The 20,080-nt window shown below is 56.3% G+C and overlaps 2 protein-coding genes across 4 annotated transcripts in view; both read right to left on the minus strand.

Moving 5' to 3' along the window:
- The window catches only part of LOC116942036 (calcium/calmodulin-dependent protein kinase kinase 1-like), a 30,624-nt gene extending 20,936 nt beyond the window's left edge, over positions 1–9,688 (minus strand). For 2 of the 3 annotated variants that reach the window (XM_032953592.2, XM_032953575.2), the window contains exons 1-2: positions 9,461–9,687; positions 997–1,395 (exon numbers count right to left, since the gene is read on the minus strand). In XM_032953592.2, the coding sequence (XP_032809483.2) occupies positions 997–1,383 (387 nt within the window). In that variant the 5' untranslated portion in view covers positions 1,384–1,395; positions 9,461–9,687. Of the gene's footprint in view, positions 1–996; positions 1,396–9,460 lie in introns of all 3 variants that reach the window. The other variant, XM_032953583.2, reaches the window with a different exon arrangement.
- A 1,508-nt stretch (positions 9,689–11,196) lies between these two features.
- RPAIN (RPA interacting protein) lies at positions 11,197–19,764 on the minus strand. The gene is made up of 8 exons (XM_032953731.2): positions 19,546–19,764; positions 16,752–16,863; positions 15,869–15,975; positions 15,263–15,326; positions 14,524–14,635; positions 14,123–14,186; positions 12,622–12,738; positions 11,197–11,523 (listed from the first exon to the last, which is right to left on the minus strand). The coding sequence occupies exons 1-8, from the start codon at positions 19,630–19,632 to the stop codon at positions 11,494–11,496; spliced, it is 693 nt and encodes a 230-aa protein (XP_032809622.2). The 5' UTR covers positions 19,633–19,764; the 3' UTR covers positions 11,197–11,493.
- Between the last annotated feature and the right edge of the window lie 316 nt (positions 19,765–20,080).

Here is a 20,080-nt window from a genome sequence, read left to right on the forward strand (position 1 = left end):
TTCATGGGGCGAGTGCCCTTAGCGAGCGGCAGCACCTGTGGAGGCCGACACGGCACACGAGGGGGTGGGTGGGTGGGCCAGCACCACGCCCGGCCGACTTTTGTCTCCCCAGTGCTAGCGATGTTCATACCACCGCACCAGGTGCTGTGGAGAACTGGGGGAGGCCCAGGGCCGGTGTGGATCCTCACAACTGATATTCGTCGCGACGAGCGGGGGAACTGAACTCGGGTCCGCCGGGTTCGCAGTGCGGTGCGCCAACCACGACGGGCGCTGCGCTCACCGCCCTCTGCAGTCGCCTCGGACAAATGGCACGCTCGCCGCTGTCGGCACGACCGCCGTGCGGACATCCACGTGGATTGTCGCTCGCAATTCCCCGCATTCGAAGGCGCGCCCTTTGCATCCCCCCTGCGTTTTCGGGAAAATGTTGGGCGGTGCGCCTGCGTGTCTTATAGTAATTCGGACAGCGGCCTGCTTGTGCGTCTGATCATACGGACAGGCGCCCGCGTGTGCGGCAAGTCGGTTTTGCACAACTCTATCGCCGCTGCACATCCACGTCCACTGCTACCGTATTCTCTGGATCAGAAGCTGGGCTCTTCCCCCCCCCGCCCCACCCCAGTGTCCACGCTACGTCGCCGTGAAGTTTAAATTTCACCGATTTCGAATTAAATACATTTTACATATATATATTTTTTTTAATGACCCCCAACCTTCGGGGCGCATCTTTCCTTTCCGGAGCCTCTCGGGGCCCGGTCCACGCCCGGGCGATCCCGACACGCAACGGATATCACCGTCGCGCAACTCAGCGGAGGAGCAGCTGCGCGAAACGAGGACGCCAAACGGGGTGCGTTGACGATCGCCGCGGGAACCGCCGCTGCCCGCCGGACAGACCGACAGCGTGAAATTCGAGCCTCGTCCCACTCAGGAACCCGGTCGCGGAGATGCCCGCACGGAGGCGATGGGGGGGGGGGGGGTGGGGGGTTTGGTCGTCTCTCTCACCTGCAGGTCCGTGATGGACACGCGGTGAGACTGCACGGTGCGCCGGCAGCCCGGCCGGGAGGGCGCCCCGCGGGGGGAGCCACCGGGCGAGACGGCAGCTTGGGGGCCGCCCCCGGAGCGGCCGAGCCCCGGGCGACGGGGCGAGGGCTCGGGCGGCGGAGCGGAAGGCGTGGCGGCAGCGGGGCGGCCGAGCCCCCTCTCGGCCGCGGGCGCCGAGGAGGAGCAGGCCGCGCCGTCGGCGCGCGCTTTGTCGGCGGCCGCCGTTCCGGCCCGGATCGCCAACGCCGCCAGGGGCTCCGCGAGCTCCCCCGGACCCCCGCGGGCGCTCGGCTGCGAGGGCTCCGCTCCCCCGCCGGCTCCCGCGGCCCCGGGCTGCGGCCCTTCCATGGCGCCGGCTGCCTGCGCGGCGCGAGAGGGCGCGTCAGGGCGGGCGAGGCCTCCCTCCGTTCGTTTGCCGCGTTTTCGTTCGGCGACGCCGGTGCAAAAGCGCGCGGGCGTACGCGGCGCGTCGTCGGAACGGAACCTGAAGAAGAAAACCGATGACGTGCACGCGCACGTCATCGTCGGAAATGGGAAAGGGAGAAATGTTCTTGTTATTCTGCGCATCATTCCGCTCGTCGCCGCTGCTGCCGCCGCCGTCGCCGCCGCCGCCGCCGCGCGCAAGACGGCAACGGAGGAGATATGCGACGTCATTTTTTTTTTGCTTTCACAATTCGGCGGAGCGGCGGCGCCGGCGCTCTCGGCGTCCACCGCAGGTCGAAGGAAGGCCGCGGCGCAGTCGCCGTAGCCGTCGGAGCGGCGGCATCCTCACCGCCGCGGCGTCGAACGGGTGTGCGGCCGCGCGGGAATTCGAACGGAGCGGCGAACTCGCCGCTCCGTCGCCGCCGTTCTGAGCGCTCCCGACGCCGGCCCCAACCCCGACCCCGGCCCCGGCCCTCGGCGCGCTTCGCGTGGAGTCTCCGACCTGCGAAATCTGTCGCTCGCCCCGCGCGGTCTTGCCCGCTCTCCCATAATGACGCGGCAGCGATCGCGTTCTTGGAAGGACGCGCCACCTCGTTGTGGGCAACTGGCGTTGTAATGAATAATATTGAGGAGAGGGGTAAAGCACGGCGCGCAGGCCAAACAGAGACCGAGGTTTGCGCGTGGGTAGCAGCTTGCGAGCAGCGAGGTTCTCCATTATCGAGGTTTTTTGGGGTTAGATCACGACAGCCAGACAGATCTGGCTGTCGCCTGATGAAGCTGGTTGTAATTACTGGAGAAACGTCGTACTCAGATTGTAAATGTTGTGGCTTGGCTCTCCAACACACCGGTGTAGTGCTGTACTAGTATACTACACTATACACTACACTATACACTGCACTATACACTACACTAAACACTACACTATACACTACACTATACACTACACTACATACTAGTGCTGTACTAGTATACTACACTACACTATACACTACATACTAGTACTGTACTAGTATACTACACTATACACTACACTATACACTACACTAAACACTACACTACACTATACACTACACTGCATACTAGTGCTGTACTAGTATACTACACTATACACTACACTACATACTAGTGCTCTACTAGTATACTACACTATACACTACACTATACACTACACTATACACTACTATATACTGCACTATACACTACACTAAACACTACACTATACACTACACTATACACTACACTATATACTGGTGCTGTACTAGTGACGAATTGGCCACGTTCTGTTTACATGACAAACCCCTTACTAGTTGGCTGTGTCGGGTGGTGGCGGGTTTTAACGACACATTTATACATTTTATGCGATCTAACCCAAAAAAACCTCTATTATGGATGATATTGGTCGCGAAGGCCAACGTGTTAAACTGAGGTTCTGTCACGTGGCGGTGGTAGTTGTTGCCTTCCTGATGAATGCCGCGTAAATGGGAAAAAAAAGAAATCGCGCTATAATAAATAATCAATAATATAGTGGGCGGAGCACAGTCGGCGATAACTCGCGCGATGCGTACGCAGGCCGAACAGAGACCGAGGTTGAGCGCGGGTAGCAGCATCTGTACAGCATCCAGCAGCATCCCGATGGCTCGTGCGATGACGCCGACGCCGCTACGCCGGGGCAGCCGTACAAGCCGCTCGTTCCCGCTCGCGCGACGTCGTTCCGCTCGCCCCATCGCGTTGTATCCCAATTCGCGTTCCGCGTCACGACAAAATGTGTTCCCACGTACATCCGTCACGTTACATATATTTCAAATTCGCGTCGTGAACACCACGCGTTATCGGAGGACGGGCCGTACCTCCACCTGCGTCGGTGACTTAGGCGACGAATTTAAAATTACAAAATTATTTTTTACGTCACCAGGCAAGAGCCCACTAAGCTACGTAGCTCATGTTCAGAAGCGAGCTGTCCATCACAAATGATAGCCCAACAAAGTGGCTTATTGTCACGTGGACATTGATAGCAGTCAAATACCCTGAATGCGTGACGTTGACTCTAAATGTGGAGGGAAAAACCGGCGTCCACGGCGCGGGAAGACACGCAAACTCCAAATATACAGCAGCAGCAGGCGTCAGAGTCGGGGATTGAACCCACGACCTCCTGTATACCAGGTGAGGTGGTTAACATCTCCTCGCCACCGTGATGGTGATGAAAGAGAGACGCAGAATCCATATGCAGCCGGCATCGTCAGGGCCGGGATGGAACCCACGACCTCCTGTATACCAGGCGAGGGAGTTAACATCTCCTAGCCACCGTGATGTTGATGATTGACGCAGACTCAAAATGTGCAGCCGGCATCGTCAGGGCCGGGATGGAACCCACGACCTCCTGTATACCAGGCGAGGGAGTTAACATCTCCTAGCCACCGTGATGTTGATGATTGACGCAGACTCAAAATGTGCAGCAGGCATCGTCAGGGCCGGGATGGAACCCACGACCTCCTGTACACCAGGCGAGGGAGTCAACATCTCATAGCCACCGCAGCACGACAGGCCGGCACGGCGGCCGCAGTGTCGGCTGCTTTAAGGTTTTGCTTGCAGCGACGGTTCTCCGCGCGGATACCCCCCCCTGGCAATCGTCGAGAGAGAAAAAAACAAACCCCGCCATCCAATATTGATGCCGCATTGTTCGGGGAGGCCCGAGCGGAATCCGTGGGGGACGTGAAAGCCGCGGTGCTCGAGAGCGAGCACGTCCGTGGAACGCTGCTCCCCTCGGGGGTTCCCGTCGGTGCCACGCATCCAGAGTGAATTTTCGTTTTTTGCTGCTGCTGATGCTCAAACGAGCGCCGGGGCATCGGTGCCCGTATCCCCGTTTGCAGCCCCGCCAGAGCCGGCGGTGGGAAATTCCACATTCACGTGGCGGGTGGCGGGGTGGTGGGGCGAGTTTCACCGCTCATTTGATCGCCGCCTCCGAATGGCGGCGACGGTGGGGCCCGGGTCGACCCGGGGTTTTGAAAGGTCGAGCTTCCACTCGCTCGGCCGCTGAGCAGCCAATTGGCCGGCTAATTATTCTGCTGCCGCTGCTTCCACCGCTGTCGCTGCACTGCAGCGGGCGGACGTCGGGCGCACGCGTCTGACACGTTCGCCGGAGCGACAAAACACAAACGTCGGGTAACGCCCGCGTGCATCTCTCCCCGTCGAGCTCACGGCGGGCCCCGCGCCGGGCCCTCATTTGTATTCGGTGAGCGGACGCTCGCGCGCCACGCGAGCGCGGCATCGGCGTCCCGTCCGCACCTCCGCGCGTCCCGGGCGGCACCTCCGGACCAGTATTCGCGGATCGCAAGGTGGCGCGTTCGAATCCTGGTCCGGGAACGGTCGACTCGGCCCACAATCCTCTCTCTCTTTCCGTGGCACCGCGTTGTGCGGAGGGCGAAAACGGTGGTGGTGCTTGTTTTTTTTTTACGGAGGCTTTTGCCCCCCGCCAGCTATGAAAAATGCGAAATTCCAGACGGTGTGAAGTGACGTGTACACGCAAAGGGGGTCGTTTAGGACTTGCGCTGCTACCGCTGAGCTCCGTACGGATTCTCTCCGTCTCGCGACGCGACGTCGATGGCGCAAGATAAGAAATTACTTCCACCGTCAACGAGAACCGGAATTTGTGAGAAATCTTATCATCTTCAAATAATGCAGATAGCGCCTTGTTCAAGGCGCTTTACACGGAATTAACGACGGCAGAGCGCATGAACGGTGGCGGATGAAGCGAATTACAGAGATGAGAGGAAGCAATGCGGGCGAATCCGCGATGACGTGTGAATTCGGTGAGGGCGAAGCCGATGACAGTGAATGATGACGAGCGGGTTGAATGAACGTGGTTAATGAGTGACAGCCGTGTGATGAGAATGTGGAGAGGGAACAGTCACGGTGGTGGTTACGAGGGGGGAAATTTAAGGGAGGGGGGGGGGTCGTGGGGTGAGCTCAGGAACAAGAAGTGAGCTCTGAGTGCCGAGCGGAAACTTTAGTGAGCGAAGGCGACCGCCTAATGTGGAGGAGGGAAGTCTGTTCCATTGAAGGGGGTGGTCGAGATGAGAGAGGCGGGGGGGGGGGGGGAAAGCGTGGATTGAGCACAAGGAGAATGAGGAGGAGCAGAGAGAGACGGCAAAGTCTGGGAACGCAGAGGGCAAAAAGGCCACGGGGGGATTTGTTGAGCAGGGTGAGGAATTCGAACGGGCGGTGGGAGGGCTCGTAAGAAGCTGGCATTCGTGACGGCTGCGTGCGGACGCGCTGCAGAGCAGCGCGCCGGTGCCGCAACCGGAGATTGTGCGTGAATTCACCGGTGAGATTAGCTCTTCCCGTGGCCTAGCCATGGCTTCTCGAGAGACAGTAGTACGGTATCAGCATTAGGTATTACAGCATTTCAACATCGGGAGCTGAGGGATTTAGACAATCCATACAGAGGAGAGTTGCGGTAACCGAGGTTTTCAGCGTCTCAGCGGTACCGGTGACCTTAAACGTAGAGGCCCAGGTAGCTAAAGGGGCCCTGGACCCATGAACTGAAAGGGTTTTGCTATTTGAACTCCAAGAATGTTTTTACGAAAGCTCACGATTCTCACTCCACGGCTAAAGAATCATTGTAAATCAGTCAATATCTTGATTTGAAGCTTTCGTGACTGCAGGAATCCATACTCTTTGGTTCTTTCGGTAAAGTCACGTAGGTAGTAGAAAAATAAAATAAATCACGACGTTCCGGGCGCAACACAAGCGTCCATCGTCAGGTGGGTAAATCAGTCAATATCCTTCATTATTTCCGACGATGGCAATAGCATTGATATACGCGGCTTGCCCAGCGTACGGGCGATGCTTGCAGTTTAACACGTAGGCTTGTGCAGCTTAACACGTAGGTGTTTGCAGTTGCGCGACGCGCCGCGGGATTATTCTCCGGTGCTCTGGATACGGGAACGACGGCGGAAGAGCGACATCACAAAACGAGCCGTCGCGACGGCTACTTTTCCATCGGCTGGCACCACTTTGGTTCCGCGTGAAGGCTCGCGTGCCACGAGTCCACGGGGCGCGCGCACGGTGCCAGCGTCCGTTAGTTCGCGAGAAGAATTCCATCCGAAATCTTTGCTTGAATTAAAAAAAAAACCCTATTATAATAACGATCTTTAAAATATCCAGGAATCAGGATTTTTTGCAGAATCTGGCACTCAACCCGAGAGCGGTGCTCTACGACCGGTGTGCTGTTGCGGCAGACTGGCGATGCCACCGCGTCGTGAAAACCACGCGCTAACGGAGGACGGGCCGTACCTCCACCTGCGTCGGTGACTTAGGCGACGCATTTAAAATTACAAAATTATTCTTTACGTCACCAGGCAAGAGCCCACTAAGCTACGTAGCTCATGTTCAGAAGCGAGCTGTCCATCACAAATGATAGCCCAACAAAGTGGCTTGTTGTCACGTGGACATTGATAGCAGTCAAATTCCCCTGAATGCGTGACGTTGACTCTAAATGTGGAGGGAAAAACCGGCGTCCACGACGCGGGAAGACACGCAAACTCCAAATATACAGCAGCAGCAGCAGGCGTCAGAGTCGGGGATCGAACTCGCGACCTCCTGTATACCAAGTGAGGTGGTTAACATCTCCTCGCCACCGTGATGTTGATGAAAGAGAGACGCAGAATCAATATGCAGCCGGCATCGTCAGGGGCAGGATCGAACCCACGACCTCCTGTATACCAGGCGAGGTGGTTAGCATCTCCTCGCCACCGTGATGTTGATGAAAGAGAGACGCAGAATCAATATGCAGCCGGCATCGTCAGGGTCGGGATCGAACTCACGACCTCAGACTGGCGATGCCACCGCAGCGGTATCCCAGCGCGGGTGCCGCTGCCGGCGCACGGTGTCTTTCGCAATCGCAGTCCGTTCTCACGACGCCAATCGGATGCGCAACGCGACGACGAATGCGTTGGGGAACGCGCCGTTTGTCGTGACGCGGAATGCGGATTGGGAATACAACGCGATGGGGCGAGCGGGAACGAGCGGCTTGTACGGCAGCCCCGGCGTAGCGGCGTCGTCGTCGCACGGGCCGTCGGGATGCTGCTGGATGCTTTCCAGATGCCGCTACCCGCGCGCAACCTCGGTCTCTGCTCGGCCTGCGTACGCATCGCGCGAGTTATCGCCGACGGTGCTCCGCACACTATATTATTGATTATTTATTACAACGCGATTTTTGTATTACAACGTGATTTTTCTTCTTCCCATAACGCGACGTTCTTCGGGAACGCAATTACCACCACCGCCACGCGATAGGGGAACCTCACTGCTCTCAAGCCGAGGCAGACAAACTCTCCCTCCGTGCCGTTCAGTGGCCGATCCGGCGCCCCCCACCCCTCCCCGCCACTACGGCCCACCCCCCCCCATCTCCCGCCCTCCCGTCTCCATTGGTCGCGCACGCGCAGAACGATGACCGGCAGTTGACGGCCGCCGTCGGCCCCCCACCCCCGGCCCTGTCACATAGCCCGGTGGCCACGCATGCCCAGCTGGGCGTCGTTGTGTTATCTTTGTTCGGTTCGGTGAAGTGAGAGCGGTTGCCGTCGAGTGAACATCGGCCGAAACTGAAATGCGCCGCCACAGAGGCCTGCCACGATGGCCTCCCTACCTTGCCGACTCGAAATGGAGGGGAGTTCCCTTCTCACGATAACGTGGAATTTCCGCCGCGCTTCGGGAGCAATGCCTCGACGCTCGTTTGAGGAGCGCGAAGCCACCTTGGACCGTTATCAGCTTTGGTAACCCTGGCGACCCCTTGGAGACCCGGCCCTCTGCTGCGCCCAGCAACAGTCCGGGCACGGCGCCAAGGCTGGCACCCGCCACTTCACGGGAGGCTTCGGGGGGGAAGCCGGTCACCTTAGGGCGATTACGTTGAAGCGTTAGCGCTCGGAGGGCGGCTCAGAGTTCCCTGAACAGCACGTCCCGTGCCACGGAATTCGGATCGATCGCTCTCCCTAGCGTATGGCAAGCGCGTGCGACAGCGACAAGAGCAGCGCGACTTATACCCATCAGTCCCGCCGGAGAGCGGGCGTAGGGTGCGGGTGTTCGCAATGTGGTCAATTGTCTGGTTCGGTGGTGAGCGCGGCGACCTGTTGCTGTCCTGAAACGGCTGTGAGGACCAAAACGCGCCCCTTCGACGTATGGGGCTCACGGACAATGCATACCCAGCATCTGTGTTGCCGTGATGGCAACGCCGCGCGGGGTCGTTATGTTTGCATTCACAACAGTGACTGCACACACGCTCATAACGCACACGGCAGCCTCGAAGTGCCGGCTAACACACCCACTGAAGTACATTCCCCCCAAGCCACTGCTAAATTCAGTGTCAATAACGGGAGATTGTATTTTACTGCGTTTGATGCAACTGAGTACACAGCACGTAAGGCAACCACACGGCAACAACCGGTACCACGGACAGCAACCACACAGCACAACCAGCACAACGGACAGCAACCACACAGCACAACCGGTACCACGGACAGCAACCACACAGCACAACCGGTACCACGGACAGCAACCACACAACACAACCGGTACCACGGACAGCAACCACACAACACAACCGGTACCACGGACAGCAACCACACAGCACAACCGGTACCACGGAAAGCAACCACACAGCACAACCGGTACCACGGACAGCAACCACACAGCACAACCGGTACCACAGACAGCAACCACACAGCACAACCGGTACCACGGACAGCAACCACACAGCACAACCGGTACCACTGACAGCAACTACACAGCGCAAACCGGTACCACGCACAGCAACCACACAGCACAACCGGTACCACGGACAGCAACCACACAACACAACCGGTACCACGGACAGCAAACCACACAGCACAACCAGCACAACGGACAGCAACCACACAGCACAACCGGTACCACTGACAATAACCACACAGCACAACCGGTACCACGCACAGCAACCATCCAGCACCATCGGCACACAACGCCTCTGCACCTTCCGTGTCGCCTTGCGCGGCTCTCTCGCTGCTCTCCTCCGTGTCTCCTCGTCTCTGTCCCGCAGCTTCCCTGCCTCTTGCGTCTCTCTCCGACTCCCCCCGTCTCTCTCCCCGTCTCTCTGCGACTCTCCCCCGTCTCTCTCCCAGTCTCTCTCTCTCTTTAACTCTCTCCGTCTCTCTCTCTCCCGTCTCAGACCGCTTCCGGCCACGTGACTGGCGGATCAGCCCGGGGGAGGGGGCCCCCCACCCACCCCATCCCCGCCCACAGTTCCCCCCACCCCGTCAACGCCCACCCACCCCGTCCCCGATTGGTCGACACCGATGTGTGGGGGGGGGGGGGCCTCGCCATAAATGGGGCGCGTGGCGTCACGCCGCGTCCGGCTGCTCCACCACCACGTGCGCGCGTGTGTGTCGTTGGTGCGGCGAGGAATAGGCGCCGGGGGAGACAAAGGCGGCCGCGCGTGGTTGTTGGCACACGGCCGATGCCTCGCGTGCCGTTTGCGCAAGGAGTGTGGTTTGTGTCGGAAGTGTGGTCCGTTCGGCGAGTGAATTGTGCAGGGCATGTGGTGTGGGAGTGCATGTGGTGTGGAGGGCATGTTGTGTGTGTATAGGGGCCGTCCATAAATGACGTCACGCACCTGGGGGGGGGGGTCAGACATTTGTGACGAGGCGGGGGCTGTTGGAGAAATGTGACGTCACATCAAAATGCGCAACTTTAAATAAATATAAACACGTTCTACTTAAATTTTGATTTAAAGCTTTGATTTAAAGCTTCCAACAACACGAAACTTTTGTTTGGTTTTCACACCTGATGATGACTGTATTACAGTCGAAACGTCGTGAGAATTTTATTGTTTTATAGATATTTTATTGTTTCCCTTCAACGTGGCTTTACCGAAAGAACCAAGAATACGTTCTACTTAATTAAATAGACTTAATACATTTTCTCCAGAGTGCAGCGCCACATTTAATGCGCACTACAATGACGATAGTTGAAAGCAGGGGTGGGCAAATTTTTTGACTCGCGGGCCACAATGGGTTCTAAAATTTGACAGAGGGGCCGGGCCAGGAACAGATGGATGGAGTGTTTGTGTAAACAAATATAAATGACATGTAAAAATCATTACATGGAAGGATTTGGGCTTTAACAGGTAGCAAAGCATTTATTTGCAAGGCAATTTAACAATTTGCACGAATATGAACAATACAGAAACATATTCTTAGCTCTTTCGGTAAAGTCACGTTGAAGGGAAACAATAAAATATATATAAAACAATAAAAATTCTTGCCGTTTTATTATTTTGTTGTTTCCCTTCAACGTGACTTTACCGAAAGAGCTAAGAATATGAATTACTGCAGTCACGAAAGCTTTCAATCAAAATTTAATACAGAAACAGGTCGTAACACCCGGTCAGAGTGCGCCATCTAATGGGGAAATGGGGGCATTACAGGAGAAAGGTCAAATTTAATTTAATAATATTTGGACAAGTTCGGCGGGACGGATTAAAACGCCCAACGGGCCGTACTTTGCCCAGTCTGGTTTAAAGCGATTTGAAACATGTTTTTTTTGGGGGGGGAGGGGGCAGAGCTTTGACGTCATATTTGAGGGGGGGGGGTCTGATTTTTTGTGACGCCGTGTGACGAAGGGGGGGAGGGGGTCAGTGTGCAGGACATATTGCGCGTGTGGCGTTTGCGTGCAGGCAGTGAACATGAACCACACCAAATTCTGCAGAACCAAATTCCAAAAGTACACGTTTATTATTTCATCACAGCACTCCACGGTATTTACAGACCTTAAATACAAACGAACTGAACGAAACCTGCTCCTGCAGCTCATTCCGCTTCATAGAAACATTATTTATTCTCTAAAAAAAATTTGACAAACCACCATCTAAAAATAACAGAGGATGGTTGGGCGGCACGGTGGTGGTAGGGGCAGGCGACTTCCCCTTTTGCCTCCCCTCCCCCTCCCCCCCCGTTGCTGCAACGTGGCGGGCAGAGTGGACGGCGTTCTGCGGTGCCGAGCCGCCCTCTACAGCACAACCTCGAGGGAGTCGCACACCTGGGGAGGGAGGGGGGGGGGGAGAAAAACCACAACAAAAAAACGGCGCGAGAATCTTCCGCGCCTGCCGTCCGTTCTCTGGATCATCCGGAGTAAGAAAGTACGAGACTGTCCACACCCCCCCCCCCACCCGGCTAAACGCACGTGCGGTTTCAATAAAGTTTTACAAGTATGGGTCTCGCACACAACACGTACACCCAGCTGCCGGATTATAATACGCACTCGCACCAAAAAACTTTCGCTTTAAACTAGAGGAGGGGCGTGGGAGGGAGGGGGGGCAGAGACCGGTGTGCGTCTTAAACCGGGCGAAATACGGCCGATGCCACGCCGAGAAGGTACAGGGATCGTGGTTCGGGGTGTCAAATATTTCGGGGCGACCTTGGCCCATTTCCGAGACGTCTGCCAGGGGTGGTGGGTGTCCCCGTTCACCGCCGGACTTCGGAAACGCGCGCGAGCGGCTCAGCATCGTTGTTTTAAGAGGCGTGGCAGCAGCGTCGTCGTTTTTCCGACGTCGCGACTCGCACCGCAGCGAACCATGGCGGCACGACTGCCCGCACCCTGCCATAGCCGGCGCCAAAAACCACGCCACGCGCCCTCCCCGCGTGGCCTCGCGGTAGAGACTCGGTACCGGTAAAGTTAATTCTGCCACCACTGTGTTGCTCCGTGGATGCTGCTGCTCGTGTTTCCTCATCTTGCTCGTTGTGCGACGACCACGGGAGAGCTCGTGGTGGACCCAGGGGGGTGAACGGTGGGTGCCCACACCAAGGATTGGGGCACATACACCAGTAGTGGGCATCGAAAAGTCAAAGCGATTTCACAGCCCTGCAGAGCCGGCGGTGCAGCTTGCGCCTTCCTGTGGCGGGGGACGAGTGTCCATCCAAACAAACAACCGCCACCGACTTCCCCACAAAGTGTTTCCAAACTTTATCGACCCTGGGACAGATAATAGGCCGGGTCAACACCCCCCCCCCCCCGACCAGGATTATAAGCGGCGGGCCTTCCGACTAAGAGCCGCTCGCTCCATGCCGCCCGTGCCCGATGCTCTGCCACCCCCCACCACCGCTGATCGCGCGTGTCCCGTGCGTCTTACGGGCGTACCTGGCAGAACGCCAGCAGCGTGTTGTCCATCTGCTGGAAGCTGGGCCGACACCCGCACACCCGGCCGTGCGTGTGCATCACGGCGCACAGGCGTGCTCGCAGCTCCGGCGCGCTGGCCTGAACCCCACGAAAACACGGGCACAATACAACACAAGTCGGCAACACGCACACAAGAGATTTTTAGTCCATGAGACCAGACCAGGTTTTTCACTCGTGTGGTGACGCCGCTGCTGCTGCTGCTGCTGCTGCGATAGCAGTGCACCTGGCCTGGCACAGGCGCCGCGGTGACGTCACCGTTACCGAGTGGCGGGCATTGGTATTGGCAGTGGCGTATGAGCACAACGGACAAGAAGACTCGACAAAACAATCGATGGATGCGTTGAGAGATCCACCGCGGTTGTCGGCACCACCCGGGAGTGCCATCGCCTTGCTCGTTCCGATTTTCTCTTGCGTGGCCCAATGGCAGCGGCTTGCGCGAGACCCGTTTGGTACGAGTCTGGTTGTCAGAGTTCTCTCTCAAATGGCCGCGTAGATAAATCGGTACGACGCAAGTTTTGCCAGCGTGGGTGGCGATGAATCTGGCTTTAGGCCAGGGACTATTTGGAGGAGGAGGTGGGGGGGGGGGAGACACCAGGGTCCACGTTTGATGCGTTTCAGAACTCGCGTTGTAGGCCCCGGTCTGCCAACAAGTTCCATGCAAGACCTGTAAAAGCCTCCCTCTTCCCATGTAACTTGCCTTCTACCGTAACAGCTGTGTTGGGATGAATCGCCACAAAAAACAGGGCTCATGAGCTGAATGGGGATTACCCGATATAAACAGACTGACTGGGATCAGCTTTGGAGAGCGTTGCATTTATTGCATTGTTTATTTCAGGCGCGGGCAAATCTGGCGGCAACTCCTGCTTTCAGTCACCGCAAGAACGTCGCCCGCAGGAGACACCGAGGCCTCGTCAAACTCTTGACATTTCACCAAACGCGTGCACCTCAAAAGATATTTAAATGTTTATCTCCATTAACGTTCGTTTAGCCGGGAAAGCCTCGCCCGAGACTCTTTTTCAGGAGGGTCCTGCCAAGCGTTTCACAGCCGTGGGAGCTATGTCGCTGCTGCACTCGATCCCAATCGAGTAATTTTTAAGGTAATTCTGCAGCACTTGGGATATTGTGGCCCATGCATTGTACGAGCTTGAATAATTGGCGCGTTGTTTACGTGTCAAACCTTACTGGCTGTGTCGGGTGGTGGGAGGGTTACGATATATTTACACTTGCGCGATGTAACCCAATATTCATAATAAACCTTTATTATGAATATCGGTCTCGAAAGCCCACGTGTTAAAATGAATTCAGAATTCTTCCAGATTGTTGACCGTACCTGTGTTTCCCGACTCTGGCGCCGATGACTGTCAACGAGATTTAAAATACTTTCGATTCACACCCACTCGGTGCGACAACAGGGCGCAAGAGGCGTCAAATATAACGACGGTGGCAAGGGTGACCGCATTACCCGAGTGCGGAGGTCCAAGCCACACGGACACGTCAAGCGAGCTTCTCCCTGCTGCACGTAACCCCTGAAACGACAGAAATGCGCCGTGTATGCCTTAAACAGACTTGAGGGCAAGGGCTGTGAGCAAGCACCTATGAAGGCCGGCATGGCGCACAAGGGGACTGGTGGCCAGCACCACGCCTCGGCCGCCTTTTTTCCCCCTCCGCAGTGCCGATGTGTTTGCACACCGCACCAGGTGCTCATTTTGAGGGCGAGTCAAGTTTTGGTGGCGACGTCACTCGCTCGAGCCTCCGCCCGCGGCCTCTCTCCGCCTGCGTGCGTTCCTCGCATTACGAACCGGGCACGCGCGCATGCGGCACCGGCGGCGCCACGAAGTGTGCCGACAGGTGCCAGGGCGTTACCGGGCACACGCGGGGCACAGGAGGTCGCCCTCGTGGTCGTGCAGCCGCCCCACCGCCTCGTGCAGCATCTCTTCATCCAGGCGGCGCAGCTCCTCCAGCTCGTACGACAGTGCTGCCAAAAACGGGGACCAAACAAGAGACGAACATTGCCCGCGACGCCTGCACAGGTCGGCGAGGCGAGCGCTCTTTAACGAGCACCGAGGAAGGTCGGAGCGGCCCGCATAAGGTGGGTGGGGGCGGCCAGCACCGCTCCCGGCCGCCCTTGTCTCTCAAGCGCTGCTGTTTACACGCAGCACCAGGTGCTTGGGCCGAGCAAGCCTAGGAAAGGCCCAGGACGATTTCGGTCAGATATTCGTCACGGATGTTGCCCGCGAGTGGGAATTGAACTCGGGGGACCCACCAGGTTTTTTCGTCGTGCAGCGTGCACCCACCGCTGCCCGCACACGGACAACTCCGCGGAGACGCACAACACACCCGTACACACCGCGACGCAAACGTTTTTACACACCTGCCCGCACCGATACTGCGCCAATGTTGACAGAAATTATTGAGGAAGAACGGCAATTCCCAGAAACGTCGCCGATTATATGTATTTTTTTCCTTTTAAGGCCGCAGTGCCATCGCCGAATGTGTCGAGTTTGTTGTTGTTGTTTGTGCTCGTGCACTACAGCAGCAGCAGCGTCAAATAATTTGTAAAAAACAAATGGTTTTGCCATTGCGTACGGCCTTCTTTCGTCACCTTCGGATAGCAGCTCTTGACGAAGTTCTTCCACGAACGCCGCATCCTCCGGTTCTGGAAAGCCCTGAAAATCGGAGAACCCGGGGAGGGTAAACACACGACACGGGCAGCCATCGTCACTGCGTCAGTACGAGTTGGGTCCGGTCATCGCCGCAGACAATCAATGAATCGCTTGTGTTCGTGTGTGTGTGTGTGTATGTATATGTGTTGGCAAAGTGGGGTGTACAGGTGATGCATCTGCCGGTCATCTCAGTCAGGAGACTCGTAACGCCTCGGTCCGTCCCGTGACCCTCAGTCCCGTGCCCCAGGTCACAAGACTTTATCCTGGTCTTTTGGGTTAAAACTACAGTAAAACCTTGGATTGCGAGCAGAATTCGTTCCGGAAAAGTGTTTGTAATCCGAAGCACTCGCATATCAAAGCACTCGTACATCAGTTGTGATCACGTGACGCTCGGCAGACAAAGCGTACATGTACTACTCGTATTGCAAGACCTCACTCGTTTATCAAATTAATATTTACGTAAAATGTTCGCTCGTCTTGCAAAACACTCGCAGACCAAGTTACTCGCAATCCAAGGTTTTACTGTACATCAAACGGACACTTACGCTGCTATACGAGCTCTGCAGAGCTTCCCACTCTTCCTGCAGCACGGCATTCACCATCGCCAAAGCAACTCCTCCATCTCGGCCAGCATCAGCGCAAACCGGGCCCCCTGCAGCAACACACATCGCCATAATTGTGTCGGCGAGGAGCGGCGTGTGCGCGCGGGTCAGTGTGGCGAACGGCGGTTGTTGTTGTTGTCGTCAGTAAAGTGGGGGAACGGTGGCGCAGCGGTAAGCGCACTGCACTGCAAACCCAGCGGCCCAAGTCCGATTCCAACTTACGACCAACAACGGCAGGCGAATATTCACAGCGGTCTTAGGTCGACTCGGCATGAATAAATTAGCACGTGGCACGCGCGGTGTGTAAACACATCAGTCAAGGAGCAGAAACCATCGCGCAAACGCCGGTCATCCTCGCAGCGGCATTTGGCTGGCCATCGAACAAAGACTGCGGTCACCGCATCGCCCGGCACGTTCAGATGCGCTTCTGCGGCCGCCTGGAACGCTCTTCCTTCCGATATTAGGAAGCCACTGGAAGCTGCGCACTTTTAAACCTAAATTGAAAACTCATCTCATTAAAAGTGCTTTTTGTGTTTAGTTTGTTGTCCTTCCCCCGCACCTCCGATTAGCACGGTTGGCTACGTACGGTGCAAAAGAAGTTCAACGTGCACGTATAAATCGGTAGACACACAGGCAGCCGCCGGCGTGATTCTGGCCAGCCACACCCTCGTGTGCCGTGCCGGCCTTCATTAGGCGCTACACGCTGACCAAGAGCACTTGCCCCACGAGTTTGTGAGCTTGTGTTGTCAGTGAGGGCCTGGAGAGGGCCAGAGAGGGCCGGTGAGGGCCGGTGTTGGTGGGAAGATGCCAGAGCTGTATGGGGGACCTGTGCCGCTGCACGTGGGGAGATGTTGTTGATCTTGTTCGGGGTGTGGAGCGAGGTGGCGGAAGCGTGACAACAGATCGTAGCGCGACTCCCTGAAGCGAGTCACACAGCGCTGCACAGACCACACACACACACGCGTCCGCTCGTCAGTGTCGCATTATACTAATAATTCGCAATTACGTATTCACCCGGGAAAGCCTCACCCGAGTAGTAACACTTTTCAGGAGGGTCATGCCACACCGAGTTTACATTTCAAGATCTTTCCAGACAATAACGAGCATTTATCTGCATTATTTTCCACTACGTGCAGGAGAAAAACCGGAAGACCCGGAGAAACCCAACACGCACGAGGGGGCAACGCTCTATCCCCGTACAGATGGATACAGTCGGGAGATGGGTCAATTTGCTGTAACCACCTTAGGGGCCATCCATTTAGTACGTACGCATGGAGGGGGGTTAACCCAAATGCATACTCTTGCATATGGGGGGTCTACTGACAATGCACTTACGCATAAAGAAACGGGGGGGGGGGGGTGAAGCCTCGATAATAATTTGTCTACATTGGCCTTCAAATGAGCCACGGTTCAGTTTCTTCAGCTGTCAGACAACAAGCACTACCACCGGGAGTGGTAGGACTGTGGGAGAGGTGTCGCTTGTATGCCACCGTACCCCCGACTGCTGGCTATCACGCAGCTCGGCAGCGAGTCTGACACAGTCTGGCGGCCTGCCCCACACCATGGATTTCCACACATCCTGCAATCTGGCCTCACTGCAAAACTGCCGCTGGCTCAAGATTTCAGCTGCCGCGGTGCTCTCTGTTCGTGCTGCTGCTGCCCCTCCCACGGACTTCAGTACTAACACTCGTCTGTGCATCGGTCGACTGTTTAAGCAGATGTTCAGTGGACGCACTTTATATAGAGACGAGTTCACCGAGTTTTAATTGTGCTTTAAGACTGTAATAAACGTGTTCTTGAATAACCGGTCAGGATGGATAACACGGTCAAGTATAATTGTGTTGTACAAAGTCAGACCCCCCCCCCTCAAATGACGTCACAAAGCTCTGCCCCCCCCTAAAAAAACACATGCTTCAAATTGTTTTAAGCTACGGTCATTGTAGTGCGTATTTAACATTTAGTAAAAAAAAGTCTATTTAATTAAGTAGAACGTGTTGTCTGTATTGATTTAAAGTTGCACATTTTGATGTGACGTCACATTTTTCAAACCACCCCCCACTCGTCACACATAGTCACAAATGTCTGACCCCCCCCCCCCCAGGTGCGTGACGTCATTTATGGACGGCCTCCAAAGCTGTGTGTAAAGCTAGCCCGATATACTGGTAGGACCCTCCTGGTTACACCAGCCCACAGGGGATTATTGTGTCCGTCCGTCGTGCATCAAAACATTGGAGAGGTGGGGCTGGGTGGAGAGGGAGGGGAGGGTGGGGAGAGGCTGGGTGGGGAGGGGGAGGAATGGGGCTGGGTGGGGAGGGGCTGGTCACCCCGTGGTGCCCTTATAAAACTCAACGTGTAACCTACTGACGCCGGCTTGTGCCCGCCCTCACAGTCGGGCATATTTGCGGAACACACCACGTGGTGCCGCCGTTGTTGACCCTGGCCAGTGACCGAGCAACCCAACGTTCCTACCAGCTCCCTCCGCAGGAATGAGTTTTAATCTGCGTGGATTAAATATCGGCCGTTCTATAGGATTCGGGGGGGGGGGCGCGTCAAGCGAACGTACGGGGGGGGGGGGGTTCAAGTTGGGTCAGTTTTTTGGCCAACTACTCAATGGATGGCCCCTCAACCCCGGCGTTGCCAGGGTGTGACATCAACAACGCTCTATTTGAGACCGAAAGAGGATGGCTTCGGCACAATCCTGGCAAATCGGCCGATTGCGCCGCTTGTAATTACCAGCGAAACGTCGGACTCGAATTGTAAATGTCGTGAGTTTGCTCTCCCAACACACAACCGGTGCATCCTGAACCAGTCACCCGATCGGCCACGTTTTGTCTCCGTGTAAACCCCCCCCCCATAATTGTCCGTGTCAGTGTGGCGGTATTGTGGGGGGCACATTTACATTTACGCGACCTAACACCAATAACACCTAAATAATATTTAAAAAAAGAAATTTAAAGACGCTTTTATGAAATGTACTAGTAATGGCAGAACTCCACGACTCCAGGAAGTGGCCCCGAAGCTTGCCACAACGTAAGGGGACCATGGCCAATTACAGCCAACGTGAGTTGACCGTGGACATTTAGACCCAAGCCGAAACACAACATATAAAAAATAATGTTGAGAAAAAAAGACATTTTTTTATGATAGAACATAGTATTGTCATCAGCATGACATAAGTATGCAAGTTTGCAGTCGATACCACATTTGGGAAGTGGGTTAACATTGAGTTGCAAGATTTGAGGATAGAACAACGACAACAATAGACAGAGCGAGTTAAATGAAAGCGTTCAACAACAAACAAAAAGCAACCCCCTTTATTACGGACGGGGTTGCGAGGTGGATGTGGTGGTAGTGGTGGTGGTAGTGGTGGTGGCTGATCCTCGTCTCGGGCTCTCCTGCCCCCCCCCCTGGGTTCCCGTGGTGAGGTTCCTGCGACGGCCACGGATCCCACACCACCACCATACCACCACACACCACACCACCACCATACCACCACCACCAAACCACCACCCCCACCACACACCCCCACCACACACCACCACACCCCCATACCACCACACCACCACACCACCACCACCACACACCACCCCTCCACTACACCACGAGGTCTGTCTCCGTACCTCGCGGAGCTGCTGCTTCCAGGCCGGGGCGAGGCAGCGCTTGTAGCGGGCACGGAGCTCCGTCTGGCGGCAGCCTCGCGCCTCCATCGCCAAGACGGGGACTCGTCAGGGGGGGGGGGAGGGAGAGACACAGGCGGAGACCCCCACACACACACCACACACCCCCCAACACACCCCCACACACACACCACACACACCCACCACACCACACACACCCCAACACACCCCCACACACCACACACACCCACCACACACCCCCACACACACCACACACACCCCCACACACTACACACTACACACACAACCCCACACCCCACACACAACCCCACACACACCACACACACCCCCACACACACACCACACACACCCCCACACACACTACACACACACACTACACACACGGCCCAGGGAGGAGACGAAGAGAGTCCGAATGAGAGCCCCCCAACTGAAGGACAAAGGACACCGCCTCGGAGACGCCCCCGGCCCCCAACCCAACTCAGCGACCAGAGAGAGACCCCCCCCCAAATTCAGGATC

The sequence above is a fragment of the Petromyzon marinus genome, chromosome 1, assembly GCF_048934315.1.
Source record: "Petromyzon marinus isolate PM22_M1 ecotype Great Lakes invasive population chromosome 1, UKy_Petmar_22M1.pri1.0, whole genome shotgun sequence".
NCBI classification, from domain to species: domain Eukaryota; kingdom Metazoa; phylum Chordata; class Hyperoartia; order Petromyzontiformes; family Petromyzontidae; genus Petromyzon; species Petromyzon marinus.